This window comes from Ochlerotatus camptorhynchus, unplaced genomic scaffold, assembly GCF_037179485.1.
Source record: "Ochlerotatus camptorhynchus isolate MF236.1 unplaced genomic scaffold, CSIRO-AGI_Acam_v1.1 ptg000091l, whole genome shotgun sequence".
In the NCBI taxonomy this organism is placed as follows: domain Eukaryota; kingdom Metazoa; phylum Arthropoda; class Insecta; order Diptera; family Culicidae; genus Ochlerotatus; species Ochlerotatus camptorhynchus.
This window is the reverse complement of record NW_027040581.1, coordinates 88,046-105,630: the sequence shown is the minus strand read 5'-3', so window position 1 is coordinate 105,630 and position 17,585 is coordinate 88,046. Positions and strand designations below refer to the sequence as shown.

The following is a 17,585-nucleotide window of genomic DNA, read 5'->3' as shown; positions in this document are numbered from 1 at the left end:
AGACAGATGCGCCAGAGATGCTTAAAACATAGACGCCTAATATATAAAAAAAAATTAAAATATCTTAATAAATACTTATTTTGGCGTTCTTGTACCAAAAAATAACGATTTAGGTCCGTTGTGCACTTACCTTCTGAAAACTTTTAAAATAATAGGTTTGGATATTAATTCCATTGCTTTAGAAAATGCACCAGAAAAATAAAAAAACACTTTTCTTTAATTTGTTTTCCGAAAATGTTACATTGCATTGAACTTTGTTTTAGATGGTCTATCTTATGTAAAAATGCTGTGGGACACGATGGTGCATTCAAACCAAATATTTAGATGCATCAACTTAAAAAAATCACGTTTAAAGTTTTTAGTCGCTAAATAATATTTAAATTTGGCAACACTGTTTTTAGTAATGTAATAGATTTTTTTCTTTAAATATTATTTTACACAATAAGTCATGAGAATGAATCCACTTATGAAGAGGAAATGAAAAAAAAAATTTAAAAAAAAAGTTTTACCCTCATAATTTATGACTTTCATTCATTCAAAATGCAATATCTCAGGAACTACGCAAATTACTTTTTGTCGTTGAGTGTTTCTTATGTAAAAAAGGATGAAAAACACGATGGTGTCCTTAAAATGAAAATTAAACGACATGTATTATGAGAAAACTGCATTTAAAGTTTTCAAACAAAAATAAAAAATATTTGGCAACACTGTACAGAAACAAAAGTTACAAATTTAGATTTCTTGGCTAATTTCCTTATTATAACAAAACCTAATGCAATTTGTAGCTTTATTTGTTCAGGAGATATGAACGAAAGAAAGTAGTGCTTTCCAAAGAATCACGAAAAATGGAAAATGCGCCCCTTGACCGAAGGGTGCTCCGATTAGCATAAAACTTTGGATTTTGAAAATTTAAACTTAGATGAACATTCCCTACAAATTTGGTCCAAATCGGAAGAGGTCAATTTCATGTGCTGTGTACACTTGGCGCGGAATGACCCATATCTATCTCTATCTATATCTATCTCTATCTTGCGCACTTCAAATCGGCCAATCACGAGCTGGTTCTCGTTCGACAGAAAAGTGGTTCGTTTTCACCCCCGTATTGTCTATTCTTCTCTTAGGTCCGAATATAGGATCACATCCCATTTTTAAATTTATTTTCCAGCCAAATTGCTTTTTGACGTAATTACCTTTCGATCAAAATATTTTTTCGATGTTCAATGGAGATGCCGTTTGTCTTAAGGAACAAAGGAGATAAACCCGTCGTTTCGCTTTCTCATTATTAAAGTGAGTAAATCAAACTGTTTGTTGCTAAGATGATTTCGGTGGTCCTAAAAGAATGAATGCAGGGGAAACATATCAGAAGGGTATAACTCGAAACGTAAACAATGATTTTGAACGTCGATTTCTCTTCAATGACCACACACCTACGGAATCTGGCTACACCAGCTCATAGAACAAACATTTCTCTGTCAGATGATTCAATTAGTTTGAGTGAGAGTGTTGTCATTCTTAAGAAACCGACGATCCAAGTCATTGTTTACGTTTCGAGTTAGACCCTTCTTACATGTTTCCCCTGAATGGGCTGCACGTAAGGTGAGGTGATTGATAATTGGCGTTGACGGCACCGTCGACAAATCGTCTCTTCTAGAAAAGATTGACAGTTTCTTATGGGATTTCTCGGTGGAGTGAAAGGATAGTACGAAGTCCGCCATGTTTCACGCACATTCTGACGTTTGCTTATGGATTTTACCATAGGAGTAAATAGCTACAGAGTCGCCGTCAACGCCAATTCTCCCGAGTATCCTGGTTAAAGAGACTGAATTGGGCAAAGAGACATCTTATTTATTCAACAGGTCTTCTGGTCGATTGGAATAACTTTTCCCATGACTTTGACCGATAGTCGTTCCAATTTTGATATGTCGTCTCTTTATAAATTCAGCCTCTTTAATCCTGGTAAATACACTTTGACTTAAGTAACATCATGGGGCCACCAAACGACGTACAATAACTTTTGACTCAAAAACCAGTAATTTTGAGCATGAAAGCTAGCTACCACTTTGCAACTACTTTGACCCGCTATACATACTTTTGGGCTCCTGCACTATAGTGAACACCGACAGCAACAGTTGTTACACTGTAATGTCACATGTTTCCGAGTATTCAGCTGTACTTTGAGTTCCATGAATCTTTTTCATCTGTAAATGCTAAAAATTCTGTAAAATCTTTATATGGGAAATGGCGAGGGAAATGGATGTAATGTCGGCCTAAATGCCCCTAATTTGGGCCCATACATAAATTCAGCAATCGACAAAATTTTCAATAGCGACCAAAAATATTCATTAGTACCACCCCAATGACGCGTTCATCTAGATAAAATTGATAAATAGGAGATTTTTAACGATGGACCCAATCTTTGATCCATAGGCCAACATTAGAGCCATTTCCCCTGTATATATTTTTTTTTACAAAGATCTGTGTAAATCTGTATACTTTTTCGAAATATTGTTTCTGTATTTACAGATTTCTGCATCTAAATTTTTCAACAATTCTGTATTATTGCAGCTAAATCTGGAACTCCCACTCGGTGTGAACCTCCCAATCGTCTGTATATTCGATAGCAGCTATTGTTTCGGTGCACTTTGTTCATTGCCTGCAGCTCAGACAGTTTGTCGTTGCGATTGAAAGCAAACAACTGGAAAGCATACTATCAAATTCAGCTTCGCCAATAGAAGTGCGAAACCCACCATGAGCGGAATTGCCAATTTCGTGAGAACACTGGATGCCAATCCCAAATAAGATGGAAACAACTTACCGGATTGCAGAGGAGAAAGCACTTTTCACAAAGTTCAAGCCAGAAGAATCGATGCTGCATAATCCGGCAAACTTACACACCAAATTTAAATCACTGGAAATCAGCAAAATTTTACTGATTTTGGACTTGACGAAAGATCAGCAAACCTTCCAGCAAAATAATGTTGCTGAAACTTCCAGCAATCCGAACTTCTGTCAAAATGACAACGTTTTACTGAATTTTCAGTAAATCTGTTATGTATTGCTGAAGCTGCAGCACAAATGTAAATGACAGCGTTTAGGTGATTTTCCAGCAAATTTCAACGAAATATTACTGAAACAACAGTAAATTTATTTATATCCGTTTCTACTGATTCTTCAGCAAGTTTCAGCTTCATAGTTCGGAACCAGCTGTCAAATTATTGTATTTTTTTTACTCACAATCACACAAAAAACACGTTTTAAAGTACGATGCAGCAAATCATAATTTTATTCATTGGCAATTAGTAAATTTCAGAGTACTTTTTTTTATCCGCGGGACCCGTGGGGGCAATTTTACATATGCAAGAAAATCAACTTTCCTGCTATCCTCCAATTATATGCTTGCAAAAAAAAACACTGGAGCGCCTGCAAAAACATAATTTTTTACCTATAAATCAACTTACAAAACAATTCTCGGCATCCCAGTTGTTTATCGCTTAAATTTTCATTACTGGCTCCATGTATACACGAAACTTTATAATATCTTACAGTTAAAAAAACAAATACGTACCGTGCCTGGAAGCACGTCAACGAAAAAACGTCAATGAAAAATTAAATTTGAAGTAGATAGTGTAGGCAAGCTTTTCCCGACTGTCATTTAAGTAGATAGGAAGTTCGGTTTACTGATTATCAGCAAATACTCTGACATTCGTGTTTGCTGGATGTCGGCAATGCCAAAAATGCTAATTCTGAATTCCAGTAAAATATTAATATGCTGAACCTATTTCAGCAAACTGTTTTGCTGAAACTCAAAATTTAAATTTGGTGTGTAAGGTTAGTTAAATTTTCTTTATTAAGCAGACTTTCAGCTCATGGTTGGTTCATGTTTGTCGCTGAGTTAGGGGAGGCTCCAAAATGCAGTGTTTCATAATTTTATTGCGGTCGCAGTTTCTGTCGAAACTGCTGTCAGAGTTTTAGTCCAAATTGTTGTCGTTTTGTAGAGTCTTGTAGGCATGTCGTTATTCGTTGCGGTTGGTTAATTGGTATTCTTCATTCTCTTTCAAGTCGTGGTGTGGGTAGGTGTACAAATCGTGATCATTGTGAGTATCAATCAGAAGCGCCAACTTCATGAAATTATTGGTGTAACCTTCGTCAAGGGTGACAACTGTTAACCATCCTTTTAAAGTGTTTGCCATGAGCGTGTGTCTTGTCTGCCATGATATGTTTTGTTTTGGTCAAACACTCATGTAACATACTCACCACTGTTCTTTTAATTTTAATTTTTAAATTGAAGTTTTGAAAGGCCATAGAGTTCCTGCAATTTTCCAGCTGTTCATAGAACAGCCCTGAAGTTCTCGGAACTACTCGGAAATTCGCGTTGATTATATAAAAAATCAATAAACTTTCGAGCTTTTCTCTGGATTTTCCTGAAATTCTTCTCAAAGTTCCCCCAATTTTCTTGAAGTTAATAGAACTGCCTTAAAGTTTTTTCGAAGTTTTCATAAATTTCCCTAATGCTCACAGAACTTTCTTTAAAAGCTCCCTGAACTTCTCTGAACTTCCTTAAAGTTTCCTCAATTTTCCTAATAATCATGGATCTTCTCTATAGTCCCCGAAATTTTTCTGGAATTCTAAGAAGTTCCCGAAGCTTTAAACATTTCTCGAAACTTCTTCAATTTTTTTGTAATTTCCCTGAAGCTCCTGGAACTACCCTGGGGTTTTTTTATCTTCTCTGAAGTACTTGGAACTTCTCTAAAATTCTTCCGATTCTCCTGAAGCTCTTGGTACTGCCCTAAATTCAATAGAACTATCCAGAGAATCCCTAAACTTTTCTAAACATCTTTTAAGTTCTCTAGACTTCTTGAAATTTTCAGAACCTCTCAAAATTATCCGTAGTTTTCCTGAAACCGTGGAATAGCAATGATGAGGTTGCCCCAAATTTTGAAACTACCCTGAAGCTTGCGGCACTTCACATAAAATGCTCCAGCATTTTTCTAATGTTTGTGATACTTTCCAGAAGTTCTCGGAGATTCCCTAACGTTTTCCGGACTTCCTTGAAGTTTCCGGAATTTTCTTAAAGTTTCTGAACTTTTGGTAAGTTCTCTAGTTTTGCTGAAATTTCATAACTTTCCCTCATTTGGACTACCCTAATATTTCTGGAACTTTCAGAAGGTTCCCACTATTTTCCTGAAATAAGAACGGAATATTAAATGTAGATTCGCTTGGTTTAACGGCTTTCTCACTCGGCATCGACGTTTCGGCCATGGGTTGTGGCCTTTTTCAAAGGAAAATACTGTCTGTCGTTATCGTCAATAATTTAGTCGTTGCTGTGGTCGATTTAACATATTTTGCGAAGGAGGTGCTACTAATTTGGTAATCAAAATTGTGACCAAGTAGTTCCTTCCCTTAATAAAACTGAAACCAAAATATTGTCTGTTGCAGTGGTGACTGGATTTTTGGGAATATTTTGAGTCGCACTTTGATGGTACGCTGACGAAAAACAACGAACTTTTTGGTTATTTCACGCCTAGAACGCTATTGAGTTTAATACATTTGGAAACAAAAAAGGTGTACCATTTGAATTCAAACACGTCTCATAATCATTTTCAATCTAATTCATACTTGTAAAACCATATAATTATTCACAAATAAGTAATTTAGAATTGTTTGCAAAATTGCGAATATTTTGCAAAATTATTTTTACACGTGTTTCGAGTAGAATGCAATGAGAGTGTAAGATCTTGAAATCAAAACAACAACAAAAACCAAAACAGACACTTTGTTGTTGTTTTGATTCCGAACAAAAATCAGTCACTTTGACAACTCTATCTGTCATACGCATTAAAGCCCTACAGTAAAAGTATGGACGTATGTCAAAAGTTGTTCCAATCGAACCGTCAAAATGCAAAGTGGTGCTCGATTGGATCAGCTTTTTTCAGTTTTGTGGTGACAGTCGTCCATACTTTTACTGTAGGGCTTTAATACGCATGGCCCGCACTTATTTCATCACCGCACTTTCAAAGTGCGTAGTCCAGTAAGGTGCAAAATGCGCAATATGTAAAATCGAACACTACAACGACTAAATTATTGACGATGACGACCGATAATAATTTTCCTAGAGAAAGGCCAGATTTTATCGTAGCCGTTAGAGTGTTTATGACTGAGAAAGTCGTTAAACCAAGCAACCCTCAAGTGCCAGTCGTCACCATCATTATTATTTCTTAGTTTTTCAATCAAGTCATCGATTTTTTTTTAAGTTAATGGAACTGCCCTTAAATTATCTTCAACAACTTAAATCTACCCCAAAATTCTAGACTGTCCTGATGTTATTAGATCTGAACAAAAGATCCTCGACCTTCGCTAAGTTTCCAGACTTCCCTGAATTTCTCTTAATTTTTCTTTTCTAAAGTTTTGAAACTCTCGGAGCTTGCTCTGAAATCTATTATTTTACCTTAACTTTTCTGAACTTCCCTGAAGTGTTTTGTACTTCTTTGATGTTGCCTATTTTTTCTAATGTTCTGGCAATTTTTCTGAAATTCATAGACCTCCCATGAAGACCCTACAATGGTCCTGAAGTTTTTGGAACATTCCTCATATCTCATATTTCCTCAGAACTCCTTGAAAGTTGCTGCATTTTTTTCTGAAGTTAATGGGACTGCTCTGAAGTTCTTCCGTTCCCTGAATATAATGAAAATAATATAAAATCTATAATATATTTTGAAGTTCTTTAAACTTTCGTGAAGATTTAGGAACATCTTAAAAGTTCCTGCAATTTATTGAAACTTCTCGAAAGTGCCATGGAAATCATAAAGCTTCCCTTAAAATGTTCTCAAATCATCCTGAAGTTCATTTACCGAAATTTTCCAGAAGCCCTCGGAACTTTATGGAAGTTTTTAAAATTCTGGAACACAACTTCAAAGTTCCAGCAATATCCTTGAAATTAATTGAACTGCACTTAGGTTCTCTGATCTGTCCTCAGAGCTTACTGAAGTTATCTCAATTCTTCTTCAGACGGTCCTGAAAAGAATGGAACTGTCCTGAAAACCTTTAAACTTCCCTGAAGTTCTTTGAACTTCTGAGAATGTTTCCAAAATATTACTGATGTTTTCATAAGTTCTCTGGAGTTCTCTCTAAAATTCCCGAAACTTGTTAAAAGTAGTCGGAATTTTCCAGAAATTAATGGAATTCTCTTGAAGTTATTACAGCTTACCCTTGCTGATGTGGTATTTCATGAAGTCCCTGAAATCATTGGAACCACCCTTAAGGTGTTTCCTTGTAGAGTCCATTTTTCCTTTACACCTCGCAATTTCAAGAGCACACAACTCAGAATCTACGACGTTTATACATCTGCAAATTTCAGACATTGCTTGCTTCTCCGCAGCAAACAACAAGTAGTAGTTTCAGCTACGTGCATTCACAGAAACCTTATTATTTTTACATGTGAAATTGCGAAGTGTAACACGAGAAAGGACGCTACAGGGAATCAGCTTAAAATCTCTGAAAATCCCATATGATATCTAGACTTAGGTTCTCTGAACTACTTGGAAATTATTTTAAGATTCAACAATTTTCCTCAAGTTCTCTCGTCTTCTCTGAAGTTCTCATGACTCCCCGAAAATTATCTGGATATCCCTGAAGCGAATGAAAACTTCTTCAAAGCTCCTGCAGTTTTTCTGAAGGTTATAGAACCGCCTTGAAGTTCATGAAGCTTCTCTGAATTTGCCCAGAATGTTCCAAAAATTTGTTTATGAAACTTTGCTAAAATTCTTGGCATTTCCTTTCAGTCCTCAGGACTTCACTAAAGTTCCTACAATTTTTGAGAAGCTAATGGTATTTCCCTAAAGATCTCTAATCATTCGGGATATTAATGGATCTTCCCTGAAGTTCTCATAACTCTCCTGAGCATGTTCTTGGAATTTTACCTGAAATTAATAAAACTGCCCAAAAGATATCTAAGCTTCCTTGAAGTTCTCTGCATTTCCGTGAATTTCCACGATCTTCTATGAAGTTTTCGATGTTTTTCTTTAGTTTACTAAACTTCATTGAAATTCTTTGGACAACCTTTAAAATTTTGGCACTAATGATGTTGCCGCTTAAAAATCGGAGATCCCAAAAGTCGTCGGATTTGCTGCCGGTGCTTACGAGGAACCAAACAACTACATTGAAGCCATGAAGGTACCAAAATGGCACAAAGCCATGGATGATGAGCTTGAGTTTCATGGGAGCAACGGGACGTGGGAATTCATGGAGTTACCCCGTGAACGGAAAGTTGTCGGATCGAAATGGGTACTGAAGATCAAGCAAAACGAAAAGGACGAGGTGGTCAAATACAAGGCACGAGTGGTGCAATGCTACGAACGTTTCTCGTAGTGGTTGCTAACCGGAATATGCCAGTATACCACTTCGACGTCAAGACAGCCTACAGCCTATATACGACATACTTGACGTACTACACCCGCTTTCGAAGTACCCGGAAAGGAGGAGCCTACAGACTAAAGCGTAGTATTTACGGACTACGTAAGTCAGCACGCGACTAGAATCGAAAGCTGAAGCAGATGTTAACGAAGCTAGGATTTACAGCATCGGCTGCAGATCCATGTATGTTTGTTAGAGGATGTGGGGAATACTAATAATTCCTACTGTTATATGTCGCTGATTTCCTCATCGCGGCAACGGAGGGCAGAGATGAAGATCAGTGAAGGATTACAGAATGGACGTCGTTGGGTGAATTGCGATCTTTCAAGATTCGTCTACGCAATTGCATCAACAAGCTCCTGGATCAGGCAATGGATCAGGCGAAAACGTCGAAGTCTCCAATGGATCCAAAGTACTTTAAAACTGTTGGTACGGAAGAAGTCTTCGATGATCCTACCAATTATCGAAGCATGTACGGCAATACTGGGATGACAGTTCAATGTTCCAAGGCAAGGCGATTGAACTGCTACGAAACGTATGCTCCGATACCTAAAATCGACGAAAGACTTGCGTTTGCCATTGGGAGGTGAAGCAGATCAACCGCTGATTGGGTATTCGGATGTCGATTAGGCGGGAGACCCAGGAGGACGAGCCATCTCATGGGCGAGTCGCCGTCAGTCCTGTGTAACGTTGTCGTCTATGGAGGTTGAGTTCGTCGCTCTTAGCGAAACCTGCCAAGAGGTCATCTGGCTGAGGCAGTTGCTCAGCAATTTCGGAGAGAAACAGGTGCAACTTATTAAACCATATGGTCCGCAGTAGCACGAGCGTTTTTGTCAAATGCTCGGACTGATGAACAGTGAATGAAGTTGTATCTCATTGAGAAGGAGTGTGAAGTGACAATGAGCACACTTTCATATATAAATGTACATTGGCACACTCCTCATCGATTGCAATACCTCCGTAGTCTCACCAGCCAGAAGGCCTTGACCTACTGAACAACTTTGCCGATGACAGTAATTTTCTATCTGGCCAGGATTTCGAGATATACCACAAGCGAGAATTTCACATGTATACTAGCGCTACGCAGTGAGAAATTCTGAACTACTATCCACCGAAAAGGTTATGATTTTCTGAACAACGTTGCTCAAGTCAGTAACTTTCTATCTAGTCAAGATCTCGAGATATTCCATGGTGTAACCAATTTAGTCAAATCCCACACCGTTTACGCGGTTTCCATTTGCATTTTCGCTATTATCCGCATTTTTTGGGGTTTACGGTAATCAAAGTTTAGCTTGTGTAGTTCAAAACAAGCTTTTTGAAGAATACCCGTTTGTTCAGATCGATGGGTAGCTCAGCAACAAAATGGCAATGGAAAACTCATATGTGCACGGGTAATGAGATCAATCCAAAATTGAGTTTAGTTTATTCATAATCGCAAAAAGTACAGGAACTCAGCGATGAGTAAATTTGCATGGTGTTTGAAGAACATTTTACTCAGTCTAGAAGTGGTACCAATAGACTGAGAGAATCCAATCTTTACTTTTCTCATATTCGGGAATGTTCTCCTGGAAAAACCTGGAAACACGTGATTCAAATTTACTCATTGCTGAGTTCCTGCACTTCTTGCGATTTATGACTAAACTGAACTCAAATTTGGGCCGATCACATTGACCGTGTGTTGTACTAAAAAAAAAAACTACAACAGCGCGAGTAACGGAGGGAGCTTATCGACTGTCTTGTGTGTATTTCCAGGCCAGATAGAAAAAAAAATCGAGCTCGTTCACATTTTAGCTCAAATTTGCAAAAAAAATCATGGCGTATTCGATTTTTTTATAAATCTCAGAGTCAATGTTATAATAAGAGTCCCACCAAGAGTGAAGCCAGAAGTACCGATCGAACTGTCATGCTGGGTACCAAAAGAGCAAAGTAAATAAACATTATTGTTCCCACAGCCAGTGAACTACAAGTAATGCAATTACTGACAACATTTCTTCGCCTTATTTAGTACATTGTGTTATTTATAAGTTATACCAAGCACTTGTTTGAACATTTTTCAGCTTCTATATTGTTTTTGTCAACCAGAAGCTCCGTTATCGACATGAAATTTTTCAATTCTGAATGAAAGTCATCCGATGCTAACGCAAAAAATCTGGTTGCCGCAAGGGGTAGTTCACTCCGCACATCAATCTTGGGACAACATTTTTCTCAGTGTGCCGCAAGTGCACCGCTGGTGTGCTGATTGTGCCGGCAGTGCTGGGCATAGAGCAAGCCGCGATTTTTCAAAAAATACTCTTTTACTTAATTCAAACTTAAACCGAAACCTCACTTCAAATTTACATACGTCGCATCGGGGGTAAGGCCACAGTTGTTACCCTTCACCGCCATCAAAGCATGTCCATCGTTGCCCCAGTAGTTGAACCAGAAGTTCTTGATTAGCCAGTAATCTTCTCCTTTAAGTTTTCCGTATCCAACCGCCGCCACTGCATGATCCAATCCATCCAAATTGTTCTTGCACTCCGGTTCGTAGTATACTTCATTTGCGTAGTAGCTGAAAGACTTGTGACCGGCATCGATAGCAATCGACAGCCCTCGGAAGCCTACATTTTGAATTTAAATGTGAACAGAGAAGTGAATTGCTAGTTGAACACATGAAAATGAACAAAAATCGTAGAACAACAACTTTTGGACTATCTTTGAACTTTTTGTTCAAATAATGTTTTGTAATATTTTGCACAGAGAACCATTTATTAAACTTTTGAATATTCATATCATATTGCAGCGGGTATTGCTTTAAATTTATGTTTGAATTTTTCTCAAAATTACATGAAATTTTCCCTGAAACTACAACTTTGCCTCAGACGTCATTTCGATTGGAAGTGTCGTTTTCGAGTTATGATTTTTTTCGTGATTCAAAATGGTCGAGTTTTAGCTCAAATGTGAATGATCGATTGAACTGCTCAAGCAATGGTAGCTTCGTGGACGGATATTTGCAGAGAAGCCCCACACGCAATGTAGACGGAAGCGTAACCGCAGCGGCAAGGTTTGACTGTTGTCACAAATGTCGCCAAGATGTCTAACCGAAGTCAATTTAGTTTAAACTAGTTTCCTATCGCGCTTTTCCGCTACCGCTGCCGTTCCGCTTCCGCTATCATTCCGTTCGGGCCTTGAGTGCTGTTCAACGGATCCCTCATAAACGCCCAATATCACCGCCCACTCACCTGATGTCGATCTCCATTCCCCGGATGTCGGCGCAGTACGTCCCGAGCGCCGCAATCTGTTCCTCGTTCATGCCGGCCATGGTAAGGCCCAGCCACCGCAGCTGCGGTAGCGAAGCGAGCAGGGCATGCATAAACTGCGACTCGATCCGTTGCTTCTTCGGCCGGTCCAGCACGATGATCCCGTCGACCTTGACGTGGCTCATCGGGCTCGATTTGAACAGTTTGGAAACGGCCTTCAGCGTCCGATTGACATCGTCCAGGTGCACGATCCAGTTGCAGATTTTCAGGGTGTTGAGCGAACTGTGGGTAAATCATGTTCAAATGGGATCTTAGCGATTGAAGAAAAGGTATTTTTACAGACCTAAAGTGAGCGTTGAGCGTGGAGAAGAAACCGATAATATCCTTATCGGACAGAATCGACGGGTTGGACGTGTTGCTGCCGAGACCGGTGCGCGCAGGCCCCGACAGATCCAGCTCCCGTAGATTCACGAAACCGGTCAGATAGGGTAACATGTGGGGTCCCTTCAGCGAGACGTGATCGGAGAAGATAATCTGCGAAAAACAAAACCATTGCAAACTCCTCACAATCAGACTATGCCATAGCAATTACCTGAGCCCCCGCCATCTTGAGGTTCACGACCGAGCGGCACTCGTACGCACTGCTCGGCATCTGGACGTCGCTCTTAAACATCGATATATTGAGCCGACAGTTGTTGAGGCCGAGTTCGCGGATCGAGGTCAGCGACAGGAAGCCCCGTACCGATGCAAGCGTACTGACGTTCTCTATCCTGAAACTCCAGCCATCTAAGCTAAGCAGTCGTAGCGTGATGCAACTACCCAAGGCACGTGCTGACATTCCGACGGCGGCATCCTCCAGGGCGATTCGGGGCGATCCAAGGCTGAGCATCTGCAGACTGGGTGACTCGCTGGCACCCAGCACCGTGGGAAGGATTTCGCTGAGGCGAGAGGCGCCTTCCAGTTTGATCGAATGGAGGTTAGTGGAGACACGAACCGTTTCCCCCAGGCACATGGAGTCCTCGAGCGAAAGTTGAGCTTTGCTGAGGTCCAGCCCATGGAGTCGGGAGTAGGAGTCCCGTGCCGCCAGGAGCAGTTCGTGAAGTGTACCGGAGTTGTGAGGACCGCCGTCGCAAGCTGGAGTAGGATACCAAGTTCGGGAGATGACCGAGTCCGTGCTTCGTTTATCCGGTGGTCCTTCCATGGGTTGACGTGGTAGTGTGGCTGAGCGGCCCATGTTTGAGGTGGAGTTCAGTACTCCTCGGGGCAGTGATGAGAAGATTCCGGTTGGATAGGATCGAGGCGATGGCGCTCCGGTTAGAGAAGATTGTTTGATAAGGCCGGAGTTTCCGGAGCTGCTACCGGAACCGGAACCCATGCTGACGCCACTAGAGGACGGTGGATCGTCGCGAGCTCCCCAACTGGAGGCTAGTGCTAGATAGGACAGAGGCCGTGCATTCAGGAGACTGGCCAGAGCGCCTACGGCTCCACGTTCGCAACGGAGATGCGGGAAGGACAGTCTTGTGACGTGAGGGCATTTCTCGAGCATTGAGCAGATTTGAACCAGTTGCGAAGTGCAAAGACCTAGATCGAGGATCAAGTTACTGAGTTTTGGTTGTCGAGGGATCGCTCTGCAAAGACCCGTCACTACGGACTGCAGCTTCAGTATGGGAGGATCTTCTTCCAGCAGTGTCAGAATTACTTCGAAGCTCTCCAGTCTTGGTTTCAGTACGGTTTTGGATATGCATGTCGCTAGGTAGTTGATGTCCGAGTCTCGAACTTCGTTTTCGATCAGCGAAGTTATTCGAAGTGTTGTGACACTTTCGTTCTTGGACAGCGCATCGAGGAAGATGTCCATGACGTTCCGTGACTCGAGGAGCATGTTCTTCTCGATCTGGTAGACTAGTTCCAGGTTTTTGAGCGTGCAGGTTGGACTCTTGAGTGCCAGACCCCAACCTTGCAGTTCAGAGGCTGTGGATTTGATTTGCACCCAGATGGGTTTCGCCTCTAGTGGAGGTATCGGAGGGGACTTGGATATTCCAAGGATTTCGCAAAGGGCAGTGAGGTTGGACTCGGTTTCACCGCCGGCCACGGCTAGGGAGAATATGGTTTGTGGGCTTAACCAGAGCGGAGTAAGTTTGGAGAGCAATAGGTGAGCTCGCGAGCCGAGGAGAGACATGGCATAGGTTAGCACTTTGAGGATTTCCGGTTCGACTTCGTCGCCGATGGCTAGACCGGCAACTTCAGCGGCGAGCAGGCCCGGTCGACTAGCTAGCGATACGATGTAGTTGGCCGCAAGGAATTCAGCAATCCCTGGACAAATGGTGGTATAATTGAATTCGGATTTTCTCCGCGCTGTTCGACCGAAGACCGGTGCCTTGTCCAAGCATCCGATGATGTTGGTTTCCGGAGACGAACAGTACATTTTAAGCTCCGCTGAACTGACCGTCGATCGCTTGGTCTTGAGGCAGAAAAGAGCCAACCTGCCGAGCTCGGTGACTTGCGTGTGCGAAGAGTTGGTAGCTACGCAGTTGAATACGGAAGCGATAACGTCAATTTCGTCCGTAGGTAGATCGCCTGCATTGGCCGCGTAGATCGCCGAGATGGCTAGACAGCCCAACGAAGTCCTCGCTATGTTCCGTAGATGTCTACAGTCTTGAACACAATCGATTAGTCTCGTAGGAGCACCCCATTGACCGCCGCCTAGCAAGGAAACCGATCGACCCCAGGTGATTCCTTCGAAGGTGACGTGACGCTGCATCAATGGCAACAGCTCTGCGCAGGACGACGTCACGCTGATCAGTATGACCCTAGCCTCGGGGAACAGTCTTCCCTCTAGCAAATCCGTCACGTCCTTCTGGACGGATTTGTTCTTCCTGGATTTACTCTGCACATCGTAGCCGTCCAGTACGACCAGCAATTTGCTCTTCAACGACTCCAGCGAGTTCCACGCGGCATTGAAACCCCCAAATCCGGATGCAAACGGATTTTGCGTACCCCGAGGTAATAGTTCTTTCGCTACATAACTGGCTAACGATCCCTTGATTTCGTTTAACGGTATAAAAAGTGCTAACGCTACGGGTTGACCTCGCGGAGGCCATGGCGGTTCCCGGCTCCAGCCGTGCAGTATCCGGAGGGCCAGTGCGCTACGCGTAACCCACGGAGGGCACTCGATCAGTACCCGCCGGGGCGCTTCCAGGAAGGGTCCATCCTTGGTCTGAACGGCGGCCAGGATCTGATCGACCGAGATGCACTCGTTCAGACCGTGCGAATGGATGTGCAGTCTTAGTTCTGGCTCCAGCCGGGCTGGACAGAGGAGCCCCGGCGCGACCGGTTGGACCCACGTCGGCAGGACCGGCTCCTTGAGGGCTAGCTCGGTGTAGAGATTCCGGAGGCATCGGGCCAGGCGGGCCTGCGGGTCCCGCCGGTTGTTGTCGGTCAGACATGCCGGCGGACCGGGTGGCGATGGACACTCGAGCGATACGTACGATCCGGACAGTTCGTACTCGGTCCGGTACGAGGTTGGTGTTGTGATCTGGTGGTGGTGGGGGTGCTGCTGCTGTTGTTGTTGTTGTTGTTGTGGGTTCGTCTTGGTGGGATAGCACTGCGGAGAGGGAGAAAGAGAAGGAAGAGAAGGATAATTAGTCAAGCTTCGTAGTTTTGTATTGGCAACTAACATTTCAATGTGTATGGATTCAGTAAATAAGTAATCCCTAGAATGTCTAGGATCCTGAAATTGGTTTGATTTTGTGTTGGAAATTCAATGTTTAGTGTTCTGGAACAATCTGGTGTTTAGCAGCGAGTCATTTCCAGTGATGCCACATCTACAGATTTTTCTGGCATGGTGCAGATTTTTAGACAATTTTCGATACAGAAATCTGTATTACAGATTACAGATTTTTTTGTTAAAAATCTTCAGATTCATTCCGATTTTTGAAGCTGGCAATCAAGGGGTTGGCACAGTGTGCCAAAAATACAGTAGATCACACTATGGCACACTCATTGGCACTGTATGGCACCCGCTCATTTGAATGGCTCACCGGCTCTTTTTAAATAAATGGTAAATTGGGATCGCGTAATAAAGGAAGAGATTTAAGATACAGTTTTAGTCAGTATTTAATGAAAAGAATAATACACATGTGTATTTATTGATGTGATTTCTCTAATACATGTCTATTACATAGTTTTTCAATGCAAGTTTTGATTTATGAACATAATTTTCTCCATGGTTCCCGATGTAAGTCTGCTGCGTCTATCACTGCTTTTTAAAGCGAGGATCTAGTAGCAACAATCAATACGAAACTAACGATTTTAAATTGGCTCACTACTTGACTAGCCTATTGGTCCCAAGCAAACGATTAACGTACCCCATTCTAGTCGAAATTCTAGTACTACACAATGTTTGTTTTGATTCGCTATGAAAGTTTGACAGATAAAATGAGGGGTTAGTGGATTTTCCTATGTTTCGAGGGGTGAATCGATTAGCCTAGGACCGAAGAGCGTACCAGAGCTGAGCCAAAAAGTTGAGCACGTTTCATCGGGACCTTCTAGTCTTAGAGTTACCTCTATGCTAGTAGTATCGATTGCGCTACCAGCTCGTTTGACTCTAGACCGGAAAACGCTTCTCCAGTCCCGCAGTCAGTTGATTACAGAGCTTTTCAATGATCTCCAGATACTGTCGAACATGTCGGGTCATTAATCGCGAAAGCACATCAGTTTTAGACAACGATACAGTTTTCTCCCCGGATATTTCAACCGCTACATCGTAGAATGCTTTGAGAATGTTAACTGAATGTTCGATCGCTATTCAATCGTGGAATTCCAAGGACAAATTAGACTCCAAAAGTGCCAAAGCAGACACGAAAGCCTCCCTATTTAGTAGTATTCGATCCAACATATCGTAAGTGGTATTCCAACGAGTTGAAACCGTTGAAACGTTGTTTAGTTTCTGCTGCCTTTCATGGAGCTTGCTAAAGCTGTGGTCCATTTGGTGAATTTTCACTTAAATTTGACAGATAGAAAATTTTCAAATGAACCTGCTATTGTACCAGACTTATTTCTGGCAGACCAGGAATCAATTTTGACAAACACCTTCTCGAAAATAAGAAGATCAACAACAGAGGGATTTTCGAACATCTTAATTTATTTTCGAAGTGTCAAATTTAAGTGAAAATACACCAAATGGAACACAGCCTAAGAGCATGGCTACTTTGTTTGAAGTATTGCACGATTGCTTTGCTTTTGTCAACAACAGCTTTCATAGATGTGAAAATGGCAGTTTGGACGACAAGGTTGAGCGAATGTGCAAAACACCCCAAATGAGGTACATCGAGAAGTGTGGCGGTTGATTTCATATTTGACGCATTATCAGTTACGAGAACTGCAACTTTGGAATTGATGGATGGTGCAGAAGTGTGCGCCGATCAAACGACTTGGTTCTTGAATCGTGGTTCGTGCGTCATACTCAAAGTGAGCCGCCGTTCAATTTTGAGCTGTGGTTCGTTTGAGAGCCGCGGTTCAATTTTGTAGAACCGTGGTTCGTTCGCTCTTTTGTTCGAACCGGATTAAATCTAGACCAACAATTGAAATAGGCGGAACAAGCAAACGTAAACAATAGATTTAAATGCAAATTATCGATAGTCAAAACACATCCACGCAATCTAACACCAGCTTCTGAAAGCGGACACTTCTTTTATCGAATGGCTTTGTTAATATTTGCGTGGGTGTATTTTGAATGTTGAGAAATTTGCGTTTAAAGCCATTGTTTACGTTTGGTTGTTCCGCCTAATTCAATAAGGTGATCCAAGAGACGTTTCGCAGTGGAGCTACAAATCAAGAGTGTGTGAGTGATCTGGTGTTAATGGTGCTGAATGTAAACATAAACAAAGAATAAATTCATATGAGAGTGAAGTGTCAGTTCTACTGTGATCTGTCAAAAGTTCT

At 41.6% G+C, this 17,585-nt stretch overlaps 1 protein-coding gene across 1 annotated transcript in view; it reads right to left on the bottom strand.

Annotated features, from left to right (window-relative positions):
- LOC135698583 (uncharacterized) overlaps positions 1-17,585 on the bottom strand; it is a gene marked incomplete at its 5' end in the record, with an annotated part of 78,233 nt that overhangs the window by 9,772 nt on the left and 50,876 nt on the right. Inside the window, 3 exons of the mRNA XM_065218630.1 lie at positions 11,628-11,927; positions 11,989-12,179; positions 12,238-15,246. Of these exons, the coding sequence (XP_065074702.1) occupies positions 11,628-11,927; positions 11,989-12,179; positions 12,238-15,246 (3,500 nt within the window). The remainder of the gene's footprint in view (positions 1-11,627; positions 11,928-11,988; positions 12,180-12,237; positions 15,247-17,585) is intronic.